Below are 20,028 nucleotides of genomic sequence, written 5' to 3' on the forward strand. Positions count from 1 at the left end.
GGGGAATCTAAGGGTTCGATCCACTAAATCAGGAGAGAATGATGATGAGATGGAAAGCAAAATACAACCCTATAGCCTACAAGGGCGAAAGAGACCTCTGAGCCTCTTGGGGAATCTAAGGGTTCGATCCACTAAATCAGGAGAGAATGATGATGAGATGGAAAGCAAAATACAACCCTATAGCCTATAAGGGCGAAAGAGACCTCTGAGCCTCTTGGGGAATCTAAGGGTTCGATCCACTAAATCAGGAGAGAATGATGATGAGATGGAAAGCAAAATACAACCCTATAGCCTACAAGGGCGAAAGAGACCTCTGAGCCTCTTGGGGAATCTAAGGGTTCGATCCACTAAATCAGGAGAGAAAGATGATGAGATGGAAAGCAAAATACAACCCTATAGCCTACAAGGGCGAAAGAGACCTCTGAGCCTCTTGGGGAATCTAAGGGTTCGATCCACTAAATCAGGAGAGAATTATGATGAGATGGAAAGCAAAATACAACCCTATAGCCTACAAGGGCGAAAGAGACCTCTGAGCCTCTTGGGGAATCTAAGGGTTCGATCCACTAAATCAGGAGAGAATGATGATGAGATGGAAAGCAAAATACAACCCTATAGCCTACAAGGGCGAAAGAGACCTCTGAGCCTCTTGGGGAATCTAAGGGTTCGATCCACTAAATCAGGAGAGAATGATGATGAGATGGAAAGCAAAATACAACCCTATAGCCTACAAGGGCGAAAGAGACCTCTGAGCCTCTTGGGGAATCTAAGGGTTCGATCCACTAAATCAGGAGAGAAAGATGATGAGATGGAAAGCAAAATACAACCCTATAGCCTACAAGGGCGAAAGAGACCTCTGAGCCTCTTGGGGAATCTAAGGGTTCGATCCACTAAATCAGGAGAGAATGATGATGAGATGGAAAGCAAAATACAACCCTATAGCCTACAAGGGCGAAAGAGACCTCTGAGCCTCTTGGGGAATCTAAGGGTTCGATCCACTAAATCAAGAGAGAATGATGATGAGATGGAAAGTAAAATACAACCCTATAGCCTACAAGGGCGAAAGAGACCTCTGAGCCTCTTGGGGAATCTAAGGGTTCGATCCACTAAATCAGGAGAGAAAGATGATGAGATGGAAAGCAAAATACAACCCTATAGCCTACAAGGGCGAAAGAGACCTCTGAGCCTCTTGGGGAATCTAAGGGTTCGATCCACTAAATCAGGAGAGAATTATGATGAGATGGAAAGCAAAATACAACCCTATAGCCTACAAGGGCGAAAGAGACCTCTGAGCCTCTTGGGGAATCTAAGGGTTCGATCCACTAAATCAGGAGAGAATGATGATGAGATGGAAAGCAAAATACAACCCTATAGCCTACAAGGGCGAAAGAGACCTCTGAGCCTCTTGGGGAATCTAAGGGTTCGATCCACTAAATCAGGAGAGAAAGATGATGAGATGGAAAGCAAAATACAACCCTATAGCCTACAAGGGCGAAAGAGACCTCTGAGCCTCTTGGGGAATCTAAGGGTTCGATCCACTAAATCAGGAGAGAATGATGATGAGATGGAAAGCAAAATACAACCCTATAGCCTACAAGGGCGAAAGAGACCTCTGAGCCTCTTGGGGAATCTAAGGGTTCGATCCACTAAATCAAGAGAGAATGATGATGAGATGGAAAGTAAAATACAACCCTATAGCCTACAAGGGCGAAAGAGACCTCTGAGCCTCTTGGGGAATCGAAGGGTTCGATCCACTAAATCAGGAGAGAAAGATGATGAGATGGAAAGCAAAATACAACCCTATAGCCTACAAGGGCGAAAGAGACCTCTGAGCCTCTTGGGGAATCTAAGGGTTCGATCCACTAAATCAGGAGAGAATGATGATGAGATGGAAAGCAAAATACAACCCTATAGCCTACAAGGGCGAAAGAGACCTCTGAGCCTCTTGGGGAATCTAAGGGTTCGATCCACTAAATCAGGAGAGAATGATGATGAGATGGAAAGCAAAATACAACCCTATAGCCTATAAGGGCGAAAGAGACCTCTGAGCCTCTTGGGGAATCTAAGGGTTCGATCCACTAAATCAGGAGAGAATGATGATGAGATGGAAAGCAAAATACAACCCTATAGCCTACAAGGGCGAAAGAGACCTCTGAGCCTCTTGGGGAATCTAAGGGTTCGATCCACTAAATCAGGAGAGAATGATGATGAGATGGAAAGCAAAATACAACCCTATAGCCTATAAGGGCGAAAGAGACCTCTGAGCCTCTTGGGGAATCTAAGGGTTCGATCCACTAAATCAGGAGAGAATGATGATGAGATGGAAAGCAAAATACAACCCTATAGCCTACAAGGGCGAAAGAGACCTCTGAGCCTCTTGGGGAATCTAAGGGTTCGATCCACTAAATCAGGAGAGAAAGATGATGAGATGGAAAGCAAAATACAACCCTATAGCCTACAAGGGCGAAAGAGACCTCTGAGCCTCTTGGGGAATCTAAGGGTTCGATCCACTAAATCAGGAGAGAATGATGATGAGATGGAAAGCAAAATACAACCCTATAGCCTACAAGGGCGAAAGAGACCTCTGAGCCTCTTGGGGAATCTAAGGGTTCGATCCACTAAATCAGGAGAGAATGATGATGAGATGGAAAGCAAAATACAACCCTATAGCCTACAAGGGCGAAAGAGACCTCTGAGCCTCTTGGGGAATCTAAGGGTTCGATCCACTAAATCAGGAGAGAATGATGATGAGATGGAAAGCAAAATACAACCCTATAGCCTACAAGGGCGAAAGAGACCTCTGAGCCTCTTGGGGAATCTAAGGGTTCGATCCACTAAATCAGGAGAGAAAGATGATGAGATGGAAAGCAAAATACAACCCTATAGCCTACAAGGGCGAAAGAGACCTCTGAGCCTCTTGGGGAATCTAAGGGTTCGATCCACTAAATCAGGAGAGAAAGATGATGATATGGAAAGCAAAATACAACCCTATAGCCTACAAGGGCGAAAGAGACCTCTGAGCCTCTTGGGGAATCTAAGGGTTCGATCCACTAAATCAGGAGAGAATGATGATGAGATGGAAAGCAAAATACAACCCTATAGCCTACAAGGGCGAAAGAGACCTCTGAGCCTCTTGGGGAATCTAAGGGTTCGATCCACTAAATCAGGAGAGAATGATGATGAGATGGAAAGCAAAATACAACCCTATAGCCTACAAGGGCGAAAGAGACCTCTGAGCCTCTTGGGGAATCTAAGGGTTCGATCTACTAAATCAGGAGAGAATGATGATGAGATGGAAAGCAAAATACAACCCTATAGCCTACAAGGGCGAAAGAGACCTCTGAGCCTCTTGGGGAATCTAAGGGTTCGATCCACTAAATCAGGAGAGAATGATGAGATGGAAAGCAAAATACAACCCTATAGCCTACAAGGGCGAAAGAGACCTCCGAGCCTCTTGGGGAATCTAAGGGTTCGATCCACTAAATCAGGAGAGAATGATGATGAGATGGAAAGCAAAATACAACCCTATAGCCTACAAGGGCGAAAGAGACCTCTGAGCCTCTTGGGGAATCTAAGGGTTCGATCCACTAAATCAGGAGAGAATGATGAGATGGAAAGCAAAATACAACCCTATAGCCTACAAGGGCGAAAGAGACCTCCGAGCCTCTTGGGGAATCTAAGGGTTCGATCCACTAAATCAGGAGAGAATGATGATGAGATGGAAAGCAAAATACAACCCTATAGCCTACAAGGGCGAAAGAGACCTCTGAGCCTCTTGGGGAATCTAAGGGTTCGATCCACTAAATCAGGAGAGAATGATGAGATGGAAAGCAAAATACAACCCTATAGCCTACAAGGGCGAAAGAGACCTCCGAGCCTCTTGGGGAATCTAAGGGTTCGATCCACTAAATCAGGAGAGAATGATGATGAGATGGAAAGCAAAATACAACCCTATAGCCTACAAGGGCGAAAGAGACCTCTGAGCCTCTTGGGGAATCTAAGGGTTCGATCCACTAAATCAGGAGAGAATGATGATGAGATGGAAAGCAAAATACAACCCTACAGCCTACAAGGGCGAAAGAGACCTCTGAGCCTCTTGGGGAATCTAAGGGTTCGATCCACTAAATCAGGAGAGAATGATGATGAGATGGAAAGCAAAATACAACCCTATAGCCTACAAGGGCGAAAGAGACCTCTGAGCCTCTTGGGGAATCTAAGGGTTCGATCCACTAAATCAGGAGAGAATGATGATGAGATGGAAAGCAAAATACAACCCTATAGCCTACAAGGGCGAAAGAGACCTCTGAGCCTCTTGGGGAATCTAAGGGTTCGATCCACTAAATCAGGAGAGAAAGATGATGAGATGGAAAGCAAAATACAACCCTACAGCCTACAAGGGCGAAAGAGACCTCTGAGCCTCTTGGGGAATCTAAGGGTTCGATCCACTAAATCAGGAGAGAATGATGATGAGATGGAAAGTAAAATACAACCCTATAGCCTACAAGGGCGAAAGAGACCTCTGAGCCTCTTGGGGAATCTAAGGGTTCGATCCACTAAATCAGGAGAGAATGATGATGAGATGGAAAGCAAAATACAACCCTATAGCCTACAAAGGCGAAAGAGACCTCTGAGCCTCTTGGGGAATCTAAGGGTTCGATCCACTAAATCAGGAGAGAATGATGATGAGATGGAAAGCAAAATACAACCCTATAGCCTACAAAGGCGAAAGAGACCTCTGAGCCTCTTGGGGAATCTAAGGGTTCGATCCACTAAATCAGGAGACAATGATGATGAGATGGAAAGCAAAATACAACCCTATAGCCTACAAGGGCGAAAGAGACCTCTGAGCCTCTTGGGGAATCTAAGGGTTCGATCCACTAAATCAGGAGAGAATGATGATGAGATGGAAAGCAAAATACAACCCTATAGCCTACAAGGGTGAAAGAGACCTCTGAGCCTCTCGGGGAATCTAAGGGTTCGATCTACTAAATCAGGAGAGAATGATGATGAGATGGAAAGCAAAATACAACCCTATAGCCTACAAGGGCGAAAGAGACCTCTGAGCCTCTTGGGGAATCTAAGGGTTCGATCCACTAAATCAGGAGAGAATGATGATGAGATGGAAAGCAAAATACAACCCTATAGCCTACAAGGGCGAAAGAGACCTCTGAGCCTCTTGGGGAATCTAAGGGTTCGATCCACTAAATCAGGAGAGAATGATGATGAGATGGAAAGCAAAATACAACCCTATAGCCTACAAGGGTGAAAGAGACCTCTGAGCCTCTCGGGGAATCTAAGGGTTCGATCTACTAAATCAGGAGAGAATGATGATGAGATGGAAAGCAAAATACAACCCTATAGCCTACAAGGGCGAAAGAGACCTCTGAGCCTCTTGGGGAATCTAAGGGTTCGATCCACTAAATCAGGAGAGAATGATGAGATGGAAAGCAAAATACAACCCTATAGCCTACAAGGGCGAAAGAGACCTCTGAGCCTCTTGGGGAATCTAAGGGTTCGATCCACTAAATCAGGAGAGAATGATGAGATGGAAAGCAAAATACAACCCTATAGCCTACAAGGGCGAAAGAGACCTCTGAGCCTCTTGGGGAATCTAAGGGTTCGATCCACTAAATCAGGAGAGAATGATGATGAGATGGAAAGCAAAATACAACCCTATAGCCTACAAGGGCGAAAGAGACCTCTGAGCCTCTTGGGGAATCGAAGGGTTCGATCCACTAAATCAGGAGAGAATGATGATGAGATGGAAAGCAAAATACAACCCTATAGCCTACAAGGGCGAAAGAGACCTCTGAGCCTCTTGGGGAATCTAAGGGTTCGATCCACTAAATCAGGAGAGAATGATGATGAGATGGAAAGCAAAATACAACCCTATAGCCTACAAGGGCGAAAGAGACCTCTGAGCCTCTTGGGGAATCTAAGGGTTTGATCCACTAAATCAAGAGAGAATGATGATGAGATAGAAAGCAAAATACAACCCTATAGCCTACAATGAGATGGAAAGCAAAATACAACCCTATAGCCTACAAGGGTGAAAGAGACCTCTGAGCCTCTCGGGGAATCTAAGGGTTCGATCTACTAAATCAGGAGAGAATGATGATGAGATGGAAAGCAAAATACAACCCTATAGCCTACAAGGGTGAAAGAGACCTCTGAGCCTCTTGGGGAATCTAAGGATTCGATCCACTAAATCAGGAGAGAATGATGATGAGATGGAAAGCAAAATACAACCCTACAGCCTACAATGAGATGGAAAGCAAAATACAACCCTACAGCCTAAAAGGGTGAAAAAGACCTCTGAGCCTCTTGGGGAATCTAAGGGTTCGATCCACTAAATCAGGAGAGAATGATGATGAGATGGAAAGTATTAGGAAAGAATTAAAGATGCAACCAAAATTTCCTCCAGACACCCCAAGGCGACACAGAAGGAAACTGAGAATCACGAATGGTCCAAAGGAGCTCCTGAAACTTAGCCAAACACTAACAGCATCCACTTGTTGAAGGGAAGGACTATAGCATTCACTTGGTGAAGGTATCTGGAGAAACCTCCCCAGAAGGCAGCTGATCAGCCAAGGAGGGAGGAGATGTTCAGAAGTGTCCTCCTCACTATTCTTCGAAGCCGGTTCCAGGAGGTCCATGCTCCCTACAGCCCTTCTTCTTTCTTCTATTCCGATTCCTATGTATGTGTAATTTATAGAACATTCTCGTCTACTTCTCAGTGCCTTTAATGAAAGGCAATAGAATGGTAGATAGAAAATCTCCACTTTCAGCCGGGACACCGTATCCTCTCCAATCCCTCCATAAAATCCATCACAGTGATATTCCGGATCATGAGGACCATGGGAACCCATCACCCTACCTGTCATCTCTCATGGCCAAAGCTGTCTCACAGCACAGGAGGCTGCCACTACTCAGCCAATGAAAGCAATGCTAGCTCTAGGGAAGAGCACACCTTCGTATTTTAATGTGCCCACCCCAGAACAAGCTCCGCCTCCAGGAGTATGGAAGTAGGGGCCTCGGCTGTGTCAGATAACAGTTGAGGGATGGAGTGACCTCATACCTGGAGCTGGGGGCGGTACCACTTCTGTGGGTGACCAGGTGGTCAGGCTGGTGATCTTCTCCGCGTTCCATCGTGTTGTTGGCACTGCCAGAGGCTCCTCCTCTTCCTCCTCCTCTTTTTCCTGGTGCAGGAGAAATGAGATTTGTGTCACTGAGTTCACCGACAACCCCCCCATCCTATTATACCAGAAATACTGTTGAGGTTGATAGCTTGTACCCAGGGGCGGACTGACAGCTCATGGGGCCCCCGGGCAATAGGGGATCATGGGGCCCCGTGTCCTTGTCCAAACTCAAAAAAGCCTATGAAAAAGGTACCAGGGGCATCTCATGGGGCCCCCTACTGACCCCGGGCCTTCGGGCAGTGCCCGAGTTTCCAAATGGTCAGTCTGCCCCTGCTTGTACCTAAAGGGGGGTGCAGAGAACAACTGTCCCTGGGCCCATGAGATTAGGGGGTCCCACCAGGATGGCTCCTCCCCTTTATTCGCTAGCTCAAATGACATTATTCCACCAGTCCTTACATATTGTGGCTGAATTCGTTTTTTGGGGCTTTTTTTCATCCTCCCAGCAACATGCCTCCTGTCATCACTAGGGGGACAACATTCGCTCACTGTACTCTATGGAGGAGCAGCATTGTCAGTCTAGGACAGGACTACAGAACACCTTCCCCTCTCCCTGGGACTTCTGTCAGCTTGTATGGCTGGTGAACCAAGACCAGCTTTTGTGCGATTGTCTCCCTACCCATCCTGGAAGTCTGCACAGAGCTGGAACCACAATAAGAAGCATCCCCTGAAATGTTTTCCATGATGAGACCCAGATGAAGGGGAACTAGTGAGCTCCAGATGAAGGGGGACTGGTGAGCTCCAGATGAAGGGGGACTGGTGAGCTCCAGATGAAGGGGGGGACTGGTGAGCTCCAGATGAAGTGGGGACTGGTGAGCTCCAGTTGAAGGGGGGACTGGTGAGCTCCAGATGAAGGGGGACTGGTGAGCTCCAGATGAAGGGGGACTGGTGAGCTCCAGATGAAGGGGGGGACTGGTGAGCTCCAGATGAAGGGGGGACTGGTGAGCTCCAGATGAAGGGGGGACTGGTGAGCCCCTGATGAAGGGGGGACTGGTGAGCTCCAGATGAAGGGGGGACTGGTGAGCTCCAGATGAAGGGGGGACTGGTGAGCTCCAGATGAAGGGGGGACTGGTGAGCTCCAGATGAAGGGGGGACTGGTGAGACCCTGATGAAGGGGGACTGGTTAGAGATTGATGAAGGGGGGACTGGTGAGCTCCTGATGAAGGGGGGACTGGTGAGCTCCTGATGAAGGGGGGACTGGTGAGCTCCAGATGAAGGGGGGACTGGTGAGCTCCAGATGAAAGGGGGACTGGTGAGCTCCAGATGAAAGGGGGACTGGTGAGCTCCAGATGAAGGGGGGACTGGTGAGCTCCAGATGAAAGGGGGACTGGTGAGCTCCAGATGAAGGGGGGACTGGTGAGCTCCAGATGAAGGGGGGACTGGTGAGCTCCTGATGAAAGGGGGACTGGTGAGCTCCAGATGAAGGGGGGACTGGTGAGCTCCAGATGAAGGGGGGACTGGTGAGCTCCAGATGAAGGGGGGACTGGTGAGCTCCAGATGAAAGGGGGACTGGTGAGCTCCAGATGAAGGGGGGACTGGTGAGCTCCTGATGAAAGGGGGACTGGTGAGCTCCAGATGAAGGGGGACTGGTGAGCTCCTGATGAAAGGGGGACTGGTGAGCTCCAGATGAAGGGGGACTGGTGAGCTCCTGATGAAGGGGGACTGGTGAGCTCCAGATGAAGGGGGACTGGTGAGCTCCAGATGAAGGGGGACTGGTGAGCTCCAGATGAAGGGGGGACTGGTGAGCTCCTGATGAAGGGGGACTGGTGAGCTCCTGATGAAGGGGGGACTGGTGAGCTCCAGATGAAGGGGGGGACCGGTGAGCTCCTGATGAAGGGGGACTGGTGAGCTCCTGATGAAGGGGGGACTGGTGAGCTCCAGATGAAGGGGGGGACCGGTGAGCTCCTGATGAAGGGGGGACTGGTGAGCTCCAGATGAAGGGGGACTGGTGAGCTCCAGATGAAGGGGGACTGGTGAGCTCCTGATGAAGGGGGGACTGGTGAGCTCCAGATGAAGGGGGACTGGTGAGCTCCTGATGAAGGTTGGCAAATGTTGGCTGGAGGTTGGCAAATGCATCCACATCTACGGATCGGAGACCCTCCCCCCCCCCACCATACAATCCGCCACTGCAAACATGGCACGGCACCGACCATCACACCCCCCTGCACGGCACCGACCATCACACCCCCCTGCACGGCACCGACCATCACACCCCCCTGCACGGCACCGACCACTTCCCACCCCCCTGCACGGCACCGACCATCACACCCCCCTGCACGGCACCGACCATCACACCCCCCTGCACGGCACCGACCACTTCCCACCCCCCTGCACGGCACCGACCATCACACCCCCCTGCACGGCACCGACCATCACACCCCCCTGCACGGCACCGACCATCACACCCCCCTGCACGGCACCGACCACTTCCCACCCCCCTGCATGGCACCGACCATCACACCCCCCTGCACGGCACCGACCATCACACCCCCCTGCACGGCACCGACCATCACACCCCCCTGCACGGCACCGACCACTTCCCACCCCCCTGCATGGCACCGACCATCACACCCCCCTGCACGGCACCGACCATCACACCCCCCTGCACGGCACCGACCATCACACCCCCGTGCACGGCACCGACCATCACACCCCCGTGCACGGCACCGACCACTTCCCACCCCCCTGCACGGCACCGACCATCACACCCCCATGCACGGCACCGACCACCACACCCCCATGCACGGCACCGACCATCACACCCCCCTGCACGGCACCGACCATCACACCCCCCTGCACGGCACCGACCATCACACCCCCCTGCACGGCACCGACCACTTCCCACCCCCCTGCACGGCACCGACCATCACACCCCCCTGCACGGCACCGACCATCACACCCCCATGCACGGCACCGACCACTTCCCACCCCCCTGCACGGCACCGACCATCACACCCCCGTGCACGGCACCGACCACCCCCCTGCACAGCACCGACCATCACACCCCCATGCACAGCACCGACCACTTCCCACCCCCCTGCACGGCACCGACCATCACACCCCCATGCACGGCACCGACCACCACACCCCCATGCACGGCACCGACCATCACACCCCCCTGCACGGCACCGACCATCACACCCCCCTGCACGGCACCGACCATCACACCCCCATGCACGGCACCGACCACTTCCCACCCCCCTGCATGGCACCGACCATCACACCCCCCTGCACGGCACCGACCACTTCCCACCCCCCTGCATGGCACCGACCATCACACCCCCCTGCACGGCACCGACCATCACACCCCCGTGCACGGCACCGACCACTTCCCACCCCCATGCACAGCACCGACCATCACACCCCCCTGCACGGCACCGACCACCCCCCTGCACAGCACCGACCATCACACCCCCATGCACAGCACCGACCACTTCCCACCCCCCTGCACGGCACCGACCATCACACCCCCATGCACGGCACCGACCACCACACCCCCATGCACGGCACCGACCATCACACCCCCCTGCACTGCACCGACCACCACACCCCCATGCACAGCACCGACCACCACACCCCCATGCACAGCACCGACCATCACACCCCCCCTGCACGGCACCGACCATCACACCCCCCTGCACGGCACCGACCACCACACCCCCATGCACAGCACCGACCATCACACCCCCCCTGCACGGCACCGACCATCACACCCCCCTGCACGGCACCGACCACCACACCCCCATGCACGGCACCGACCATCACACCCCCATGCACGGCACCGACCATCACACCCCCATGCACGGCACCGACCATCACACCCCCATGCACAGCACCGACCACTTCCCACCCCCATGCACAGCACCGACCACTTCCCACCCCCATGCACAGCACCGACCATCACACCCCCATGCACAGCACCGACCATCACACCCCCATGCACAGCACCGACCATCACACCCCCCTGCACAGCACCGACCACCACACCCCCCTGCACAGCACCGACCATCACACCCCCCTGCACAACACCGACCACCACACCCCCATGCACAGCACCGACCATCACACCCCCCCTGCACAGCACCGACCATCACACCCCCCCTGCACAGCACCGACCATCACACCCCCATGCACAACACCGACCACCACACCCCCATGCACGGCACCGACCATCACACCCCCATGCACGGCACCGACCATCACACCCCCATGCACGGCACCGACCATCACACCCCCATGCACGGCACCGACCATCACACCCCCATGCACGGCACCGACCATCACACCCCCATGCACAGCACCGACCACTTCCCACCCCCACTCTGCACACCATCCATTGCCGGGTGTCATGCACAATTCCGGTCATACACAGCACACCACTCCACCCCCAAGCGGTGTCACCGTGTCCTCGGCCATCATGGATACTTCAATGGGGTTCCTACACCCGGGGATGGAGCGGGCACTGGACCGAATACTCTGCACTTTCCCGGGACGAGGCAGCTAAACAAACCAGCCATGTTAGTGTTATTATTACACCTCATTTAAAGGGGGAGTCCACCCGCAACTGCTATTTCACAGACAGTTGGATCATTAAAAGAAAAAAGTCAGCGCAAAGGACGCAACTCAGAGGCAGTAGGATCTGTCCCTTGTGCTGATGTCAGGTGAAATCCTCCTCCCGCTGCCATGATCTTCCGGAGCTGCAGGAGTTAGAACCGAGGGGAGCAGTAACAGGGCTTTCACCAATTGAGCCAAACTATGCCCGCCCTGTACTAGTGTCTATGACTGAGACAGGATCTATGAATGGAGGGGGCGGAGCCATCAATCACCCGCCCCCTCCTCCATTCACAGAAGGTGTAGCACGGCTTTGTTGAGAGGAAAGGGTGGGCATAGTTCACCGGTAGATTATGGCGGCGGGGGAGGGGGCATCAGCTAACAGAGGAGACATCAGCACAAGGGACACACCCCACTGACTATATGTTATGTCCCTTGTGCTGATTTGTTGTTTTTTTCCTGCATTTAGGAAGTGTGAGAGCCACAAGAGGGGAAATATGGAACAGCAACACAAGTCACATGAGGATTACCTGTTCAACCTGGACGTAGGAGCCGTGCTGCTCGCAGCCGATGTCAAAGATGTATTTCCCAGGACCGAGCATCTGAGGAGAGACGCAGCACCGTGATTGGTTGGTGGGGGAGGGGTATATTTTGCCTTCTCTGCCCCCCCAATTGCAGACTGTACTGGTCAGTGATTGTGGTCGTCATTCATGGGGCGACCCGTTCACTTCATGAGCTGAAGCTCCACCCCCATCCTGGACCCTTAGGAGAATTCTGAAGGGCTGAGCCCGAGGTGTTGTGACTCCTCCCCCCAGCCCTGGACTCCTCCCCCAGCGGGACCATGTTATGTTAGAGCACGGGTGTCCAACTGGCGGCCCTCCAGTTGTTGCCGAACTACAAGTCCCATGAGGCATTGCGAGATTGACAGCCACAAGTATGGCTCCCAAAGACAGAGGCATGATGGGACTTGTAGTTCGGCAACAGCTGGAGGGCCGCCATTTGGACACCCCTGTGTTACGGCATTTAGGATGCGCAGAGGGCGTGGTCTGTGATGTCACCGGACCGGTCCATTAGGCAAATGGAAGGGAGGGAAGACCTAAGCCCGGAGTTGGACTTTAAGTAGTAAACCATTACACCCCCAACTAGAATGACCCCACAGATGTCGCCATCCAATGAGGAGGCGGAGCTACTCACCATTGTGTTGGAGAACTTCCCCTGGTAGCGGTGGTTCAGATGAATGAGCTCTCCGGCTCCGTCCTGCTTACCGTTCACCCAGGTGCCCACATACTTGGATCCCGTGTCAGCGTAGGTGTACACGCCTTGTCCGTGCCTGCGGGGGAGGGGACAGTACACACAGATTAGAGGACAACAGACCTGTGATTGGACAATGAAAGGAGAAGCAGCAGACTGATAAGCCCTCCTTCTCTGTCACTCTGCTCTCTCCTCCTATCAGCATGCCTCAACACATGACTGGATTGGATCGATGAGCTTCTCCCTCTCAGTCTGAGCTCTGGGCTGACACCAGGTCAGGGGTTTACATTTACTGAGTGCAGTGCAGCTCACAGCGTGCCCAGGAGACGAGGACGGTCCCACCCACAGGGGAGGAGTCAGAGCGTTGAAGGACATTACCTCTGATGGGAGAACCAGTCTCCGCTGTACGTGTCTCCATTGGGGTAGGTGTAGACGCCTTGTCCCTGCCGCTGGTCATCCACCCAATCACCTGGAGGGAGAGGACAGTAGGGTGTCATTGGAAGCACTCATTTTGGGGAGATCCAAGGTTGAGGGCGGGGGGTAGACCACGGACCACTGTGTCCATTCTTCAACTGCCCCCTATATGTATGTCACATTCTGGACCAACCCTCTGCGGTCTTATTTATTTATAAAAAGCTAAAAAAAAAGTGCTTTTACAATTTTTTTATATTTTTATAATTTTTTTTTTTTAAATCCTGCAATTGTATCTGAGAATTACAGTGTGAAAGTGAGGCACACTGCCACCTTCAGGCTGCTCTGATATCTGCAGGCCTCTTTGGTCGATGACGCCTCCACCCTGAATAGTGACATAGTGATCACATCATCGGGATCCACTCTGACCGGACATTGTCCTCTATGAGCCATCAGGTCACGCCTTTGACCCTCCCTCATCCTATGCACACACCAGGGGTGGGCGGGGAACAAGCAGGACACAGGTCTTCTGTGATAAATGAGGGCCGGCCAGTAGGCTTTATGCCATGACAGATACATGGGATGTCAGGACACCCGTCTTCCCCCATCTGCTCTCCACACGTCGTGAGGAAATTCCCCCCTTAGCCAACTTTCACAGATACAGGGGTCCCCATTCCAATCTGAACCTCACACCACTTCCTGTCTTACTGGTCATGGCCACCAGGACAGATAGAGGGTGAATCTTCCCGGAGGGCAGGGATGGGAGGAGGGGGTTTGGATTTTTTGGCTTTAGATAAACTATGGGGTCCCAGGGGTTCTCTATGGGGTCTCTGGGGCTCTCTATGGGGTCTCTGGGGCTCTCTATGGGGCATCTGGGGCTCTCTATGGGGTCCCAGGGGTTCTCTATGGGGTCCCAGGGGTTCTCTGTGGGGTCTCTGGGGCTCTCTGTGGGGTTCTCTATGGGGTCTCTGGGGCCCTCTATGGGGTCTATGGGACTCTCTATGGGGTTCTCTATGGGGTCTCTGGGGCTCTCTATGGGGCCTCTGGGGCTCTCTATGGGTTCTCTATGAGATCTCTGGGGCTCTCTATGGGGTTGCTGGGGCTCTGTATGGATTGCTGGGGCTCTTTATGGGTCACTGGGGCTCTCTATGGGGTCTCCGGGGTTCTCTATGAGGTCTCCGGGGCTCTCTATGGGGCCTCTGGGGCTCTCTATGGGGCCTCTGGGGCTCTCTATGGGGCCTCTGGGGCTCTCTATGGGGCCTCTGGGGCTCTCTATGGGGTCTCTGGGACTCTCTATGGGGTTCTCTATGGGGTCTCTGGGGCTCTCTATGAAGTCTCTGGGGCTCTCTACGGGGCCTCTGGGCCTCTCTATGTGGTCTCTGGGCCTCTCTATGGGGTCTCTGGGCCTCTCTATGGGGCCTCTGGGGCTCTCTCTGGGGCTCTCTATGGGGCCTCTGGGGCTCTCTATGGGGCCTCTGGGGCTCTCTACGGGGTCTCTGGGCCTCTCTATGCGGTCTCTGGGCCTCTCTATGCGGTCTCTGGGCCTCTCTATGGGGTCTCTGGGGCTCTCTATGGGGCCTCTGGGGCTCTCTATGGGGCCTCTGGGGCTGTCTATGGGGTCTCTGGGCCTCTCTATGGGGTCTTTGGGCCTCTCTATGGGGTCTCTGGGGCTCTCTATGGGGCCTCTGGGCCTCTCTATGCGGTCTCTGGGGCTCTCTATGGGGCCTCTGGGGCTCTCTATGGGGCCTCTGGGGCTCTCTATGGGGCCTCTGGGGCTGTCTATGGGGCCTCTGGGGCCCTCTATGGGGTCTCTGGGCCTCTCTATGGGGTCTCTGGGCCTCTCTATGGGGTCTCTGGGCCTCTCTATGGGGCCTCTGGGCCTCTCTATGGGGTCTCTGGGCCTCTCTATGCGGTCTCTGGGCCTCTCTATGCGGTCTCTGGGCCTCTCTATGCGGTCTCTGGGCCTCTCTATGCGGTCTCTGGGGCTGTCTATGGGGCCTCTGGGGCTGTCTATGGGGCCTCTGGGGCCCTCTATGGGGTCTCTGGGCCTCTCTATGGGGTCTCTGGGGCTCTCTATGGGGCCTCTGGGGCTCTCTATGGGGCCTCTGGGGCTCTCTATGGGGCCTCTGGGGCTCTCTATGGGGCCTCTGGGGCTGTCTATGGGGCCTCTGGGGCCCTCTATGGGGTCTCTGGGCCTCTCTATGGGGTCTCTGGGCCTCTCTATGGGGCCTCTGGGCCTCTCTATGGGGTCTCTGGGCCTCTCTATGCGGTCTCTGGGCCTCTCTATGGGGCCTCTGGGGCTCTCTATGGGGCCTCTGGGGCTCTCTATGGGGCCTCTGGGGCTCTCTATGGGGCCTCTGGGGCTCTCTATGGGGCCTCTGGGGCTCTCTATGGGGCCTCTGGGGCTCTCTATGGGGCCTCTGGGGCTCTCTATGGGGCCTCTGGGGCTGTCTATGGGGCCTCTGGGGCCCTCTATGGGGTCTCTGGGCCTCTCTATGGGGCCTCTGGGCCTCTCTATGGGGTCTCTGGGCCTCTCTATGCGGTCTCTGGGCCTCTCTATGCGGTCTCTGGGCCTCTCTATGCGGTCTCTGGGGCTGTCTATGGGGCCTCTGGGGCTGTCTATGGGGCCTCTGGGGCCCTCTATGGGGTCTCTGGGCCTCTCTATGGGGCCTCTGGGGCTCTCTATGGGGCCTCTGGGGCTCTCTATGGGGCCTCTGGGGCTCTCTATGGGGCCTCTGGGGCTCTCTATGGGGCCTCTGGGGCTCTCTATGGGGCCTCTGGGGCTCTCCACGGGGTCTCTGGGCCTCTCTATGGGGTCTCTGGGCCTCTCTACGGGGTCTCTGGGCCTCTCTACGGGGTCTCTGGGCCTCTCTATGGGGTCTCTGGGCCTCTCTATGGGGTCTCTGGGGCTCTGTACATTGATGAAGCTCAGGGAATGTGCATTGTGCTCCATTGGCTCCAGGTATCCAAAAGCCGGTGGAGAGCAACCGAAATGAAAGCAAGTGCCTGGTCACGGGACCTGTCCAAGTCACATGACTGTTTCTCCATCACAGGCAGTGAAGCTGCTCTAGGCAGAGACAACTTTGTAGGGAAGCGGAGGCTTCACACATTTTATGAATGGGCTGCACAAAGCCACCAATAGGTAAAGGAGTAAGAATTTTCTGACTTTATGTCAGTCCAGCCATGACTCCCTAAAGCTGAACTCCAGGACAAAAATAAATGATCCTTCAAAGTGGGGATCCCCTCCCGGAATGTAAGGGTCACATTTTTGTTTTGTCTAGGGGAAAAAAAAAAGTAGTTAAACTTTCCTTATCCTTCGCACCCGCAGGCTCCTCCTCTCCATGTGACTGGTCCCTTGAAATCTCTTCTTTTCACCACTCCCCTGGTCACACTCTTACATCACCATGGACAATGCAGGACCAGCAGTAGTGACCTGCCCATAACCCAAAGAGGGTAGAAAGACCTACCTGTAACCCAGAGAGAGGAGAGAGACCAACCTGTAACCCAGAGAGAGGAGAGAGACCTACCTGTAACCCAGAGAGAGGAGAAAGACCTACCTGTAACCCAGCGAGAGGAGAAAGACCTACCTGTAACCCAGCGAGAGGAGAAAGACCTACCTGTAACCCAGCGAGAGGAGAAAGACCTACCTGTAACCCAGAGAGAGGAGAGAGACCTACCTGTAACCCAGCGAGAGGAGAAAGACCTACCTGTAACCCAGCGAGAGGAGAAAGACCTACCTGTAACCCAGCGAGAGGAGAAAGACCTACCTGTAACCCAGCGAGAGGAGAGAGACCTACCTGTAACCCAAAGAGGGTAGAAAGACCTACCTGTAACCCAGCGAGAGGAGAGAGACCTACCTGTAACCCAGCGAGAGGAGAAAGACCTACCTGTAACCCAGCGAGAGGAGAGAGACCTACCTGTAACCCAGAGAGAGGAGAGAGACCTACCTGTAACCCAGCGAGAGGAGAAAGACCTACCTGTAACCCAGAGAGAGGAGGGAGACCTACCTGTAACCCAGCGAGAGGAGAAAGACCTACCTGTAACCCAGAGAGAGGAGAGAGACCTACCTGTAACCCAGCGAGAGGAGAGAGACCTACCTGTAACCCAGCGAGAGGAGAAAGACCTACCTGTAACCCAGCGAGAGGAGAAAGACCTACCTGTAACCCAGAGAGAGGAGAGAGACCTACCTGTAACCCAGAGAGAGGAGAAAGACCTACCTGTAACCCAGCGAGAGGAGAGAGACCTACCTGTAACCCAGTGAGGGTAGAAGGGCCCACTCATAACCCAGAGAGAGGAGAAAGACCTACCTGTAACCCAGCGAGAGGAGAGAGACCTACCTGTAACCCAGAGAGAGGAGAAAGACCTGCCCGTAACCCAAAGAGGGTAGAAAGACCTACCTGTAACCCAGAGAGAGGAGAGAGACCAACCTGTAACCCAGAGAGAGGAGAGAGACCTACCTGTAACCCAGAGAGAGGAGAAAGACCTACCTGTAACCCAGCGAGAGGAGAAAGACCTACCTGTAACCCAGCGAGAGGAGAAAGACCTACCTGTAACCCAGAGAGAGGAGAGAGACCTACCTGTAACCCAGCGAGAGGAGAAAGACCTACCTGTAACCCAGCGAGAGGAGAAAGACCTACCTGTAACCCAGCGAGAGGAGAAAGACCTACCTGTAACCCAGCGAGAGGAGAGAGACCTACCTGTAACCCAAAGAGGGTAGAAAGACCTACCTGTAACCCAGCGAGAGGAGAGAGACCTACCTGTAACCCAGCGAGAGGAGAAAGACCTACCTGTAACCCAGCGAGAGGAGAGAGACCTACCTGTAACCCAGAGAGAGGAGAGAGACCTACCTGTAACCCAGCGAGAGGAGAAAGACCTACCTGTAACCCAGAGAGAGGAGGGAGACCTACCTGTAACCCAGCGAGAGGAGAAAGACCTACCTGTAACCCAGAGAGAGGAGAGAGACCTACCTGTAACCCAGCGAGAGGAGAGAGACCTACCTGTAACCCAGCGAGAGGAGAAAGACCTACCTGTAACCCAGCGAGAGGAGAAAGACCTACCTGTAACCCAGAGAGAGGAGAGAGACCTACCTGTAACCCAGAGAGAGGAGAAAGACCTACCTGTAACCCAGCGAGAGGAGAGAGACCTACCTGTAACCCAGTGAGGGTAGAAGGGCCCACTCATAACCCAGAGAGAGGAGAAAGACCTACCTGTAACCCAGCGAGAGGAGAGAGACCTACCTGTAACCCAGAGAGAGGAGAAAGACCTGCCCGTAACCCAAAGAGGGTAGAAAGACCTACCTGTAACCCAGCGAGAGGAGAGAGACCTACCTGTAACCCAGCGAGAGGAGAAAGACCTACCTGTAACCCAGCGAGAGGAGAAAGACCTACCTGTAACCCAGCGAGAGGAGAAAGACCTACCTGTAACCCAGCGAGAGGAGAAAGACCTACCTGTAACCCAGCGAGAGGAGAAAGACCTACCTGTAACCCAGCGAGAGGAGAAAGACCTACCTGTAACCCAGCGAGAGGAGAGAGACCTACCTGTAACCCAGCGAGAGGAGAGAGACCTACCTGTAACCCAGCGAGAGGAGAAAGACCTACCTGTAACCCAGTGAGGGGAGAAAGACCTACCTGTAACCCAGAGAGAGGAGAGAGACCTACCTGTAACCCAGCGAGAGGAGAAAGACCTACCTGTAACCCAGCGAGAGGAGAAAGACCTACCTGTAACCCAGCGAGAGGAGAAAGACCTACCTGTAACCCAGAGAGAGGAGAGAGACCTACCTGTAACCCAGAGAGAGGAGAAAGACCTACCTGTAACCCAGCGAGAGGAGAGAGACCTACCTGTAACCCAGTGAGGGTAGAAGGGCCCACTCATAACCCAGAGAGAGGAGAAAGACCTACCTGTAACCCAGCGAGAGGAGAGAGACCTACCTGTAACCCAGAGAGAGGAGAAAGACCTGCCCGTAACCCAAAGAGGGTAGAAAGACCTACCTGTAACCCAGCGAGAGGAGAGAGACCTACCTGTAACCCAGCGAGAGGAGAAAGACCTACCTGTAACCCAAAGAGGGTAGAAAGACCTACCTGTAACCCAGAGAGAGGAGAGAGACCTACCTGTAACCCAGCGAGAGGAGAAAGACCTACCTGTAACCCAGCGAGAGGAGAAAGACCTACCTGTAACCCAGCGAGAGGAGAAAGACCTACCTGTAACCCAGCGAGAGGAGAAAGACCTACCTGTAACCCAGCGAGAGGAGAAAGACCTACCTGTAACCCAGCGAGAGGAGAAAGACCTACCTGTAACCCAGAGAGAGGAGAGAGACCTACCTGTAACCCAGCGAGAGGAGAAAGACCTACCTGTAACCCAGCGAGAGGAGAAAGACCTACCTGTAACCCAGCGAGAGGAGAAAGACCTACCTGTAACCCAGAGAGAGGAGAGAGACCTACCTGTAACCCAGCGAGAGGAGAAAGACCTACCTGTAACCCAGCGAGAGGAGAAAGACCTACCTGTAACCCAGCGAGAGGAGAGAGACCTACCTGTAACCCAGAGAGAGGAGAGAGACCTACCTGTAACCCAGCGAGAGGAGAAAGACCTACCTGTAACCCAGAGAGAGGAGGGAGACCTACCTGTA

At 53.6% G+C, this 20,028-nt stretch overlaps 1 protein-coding gene across 3 annotated transcripts in view; it reads right to left on the reverse strand.

Moving 5' to 3' along the window:
• LOC149428274 (radial spoke head 1 homolog) overlaps positions 1-20,028 on the reverse strand; it is a 45,125-nt gene that overhangs the window by 8,335 nt on the left and 16,762 nt on the right. For 2 of the 3 annotated variants that reach the window (XM_089667556.1, XM_089667555.1), the window contains exons 4-8: positions 13,374-13,464; positions 12,939-13,074; positions 12,275-12,346; positions 11,595-11,693; positions 7,076-7,196 (exon numbers count right to left, since the gene is read on the reverse strand). In XM_089667556.1, coding sequence (XP_089523682.1) covers positions 7,076-7,196; positions 11,595-11,693; positions 12,275-12,346; positions 12,939-13,074; positions 13,374-13,464 — 519 coding nt within the window. The remainder of the gene's footprint in view (positions 1-7,075; positions 7,197-11,594; positions 11,694-12,274; positions 12,347-12,938; positions 13,075-13,373; positions 13,465-20,028) is intronic. The other variant, XM_089667557.1, reaches the window with a different exon arrangement.

This window comes from Staurois parvus, unplaced genomic scaffold, assembly GCF_062004578.1.
Source record: "Staurois parvus isolate SC_StPar_1 unplaced genomic scaffold, SC_StPar_1.0 ptg003368l, whole genome shotgun sequence".
Lineage (NCBI taxonomy): Eukaryota > Metazoa > Chordata > Amphibia > Anura > Ranidae > Staurois > Staurois parvus.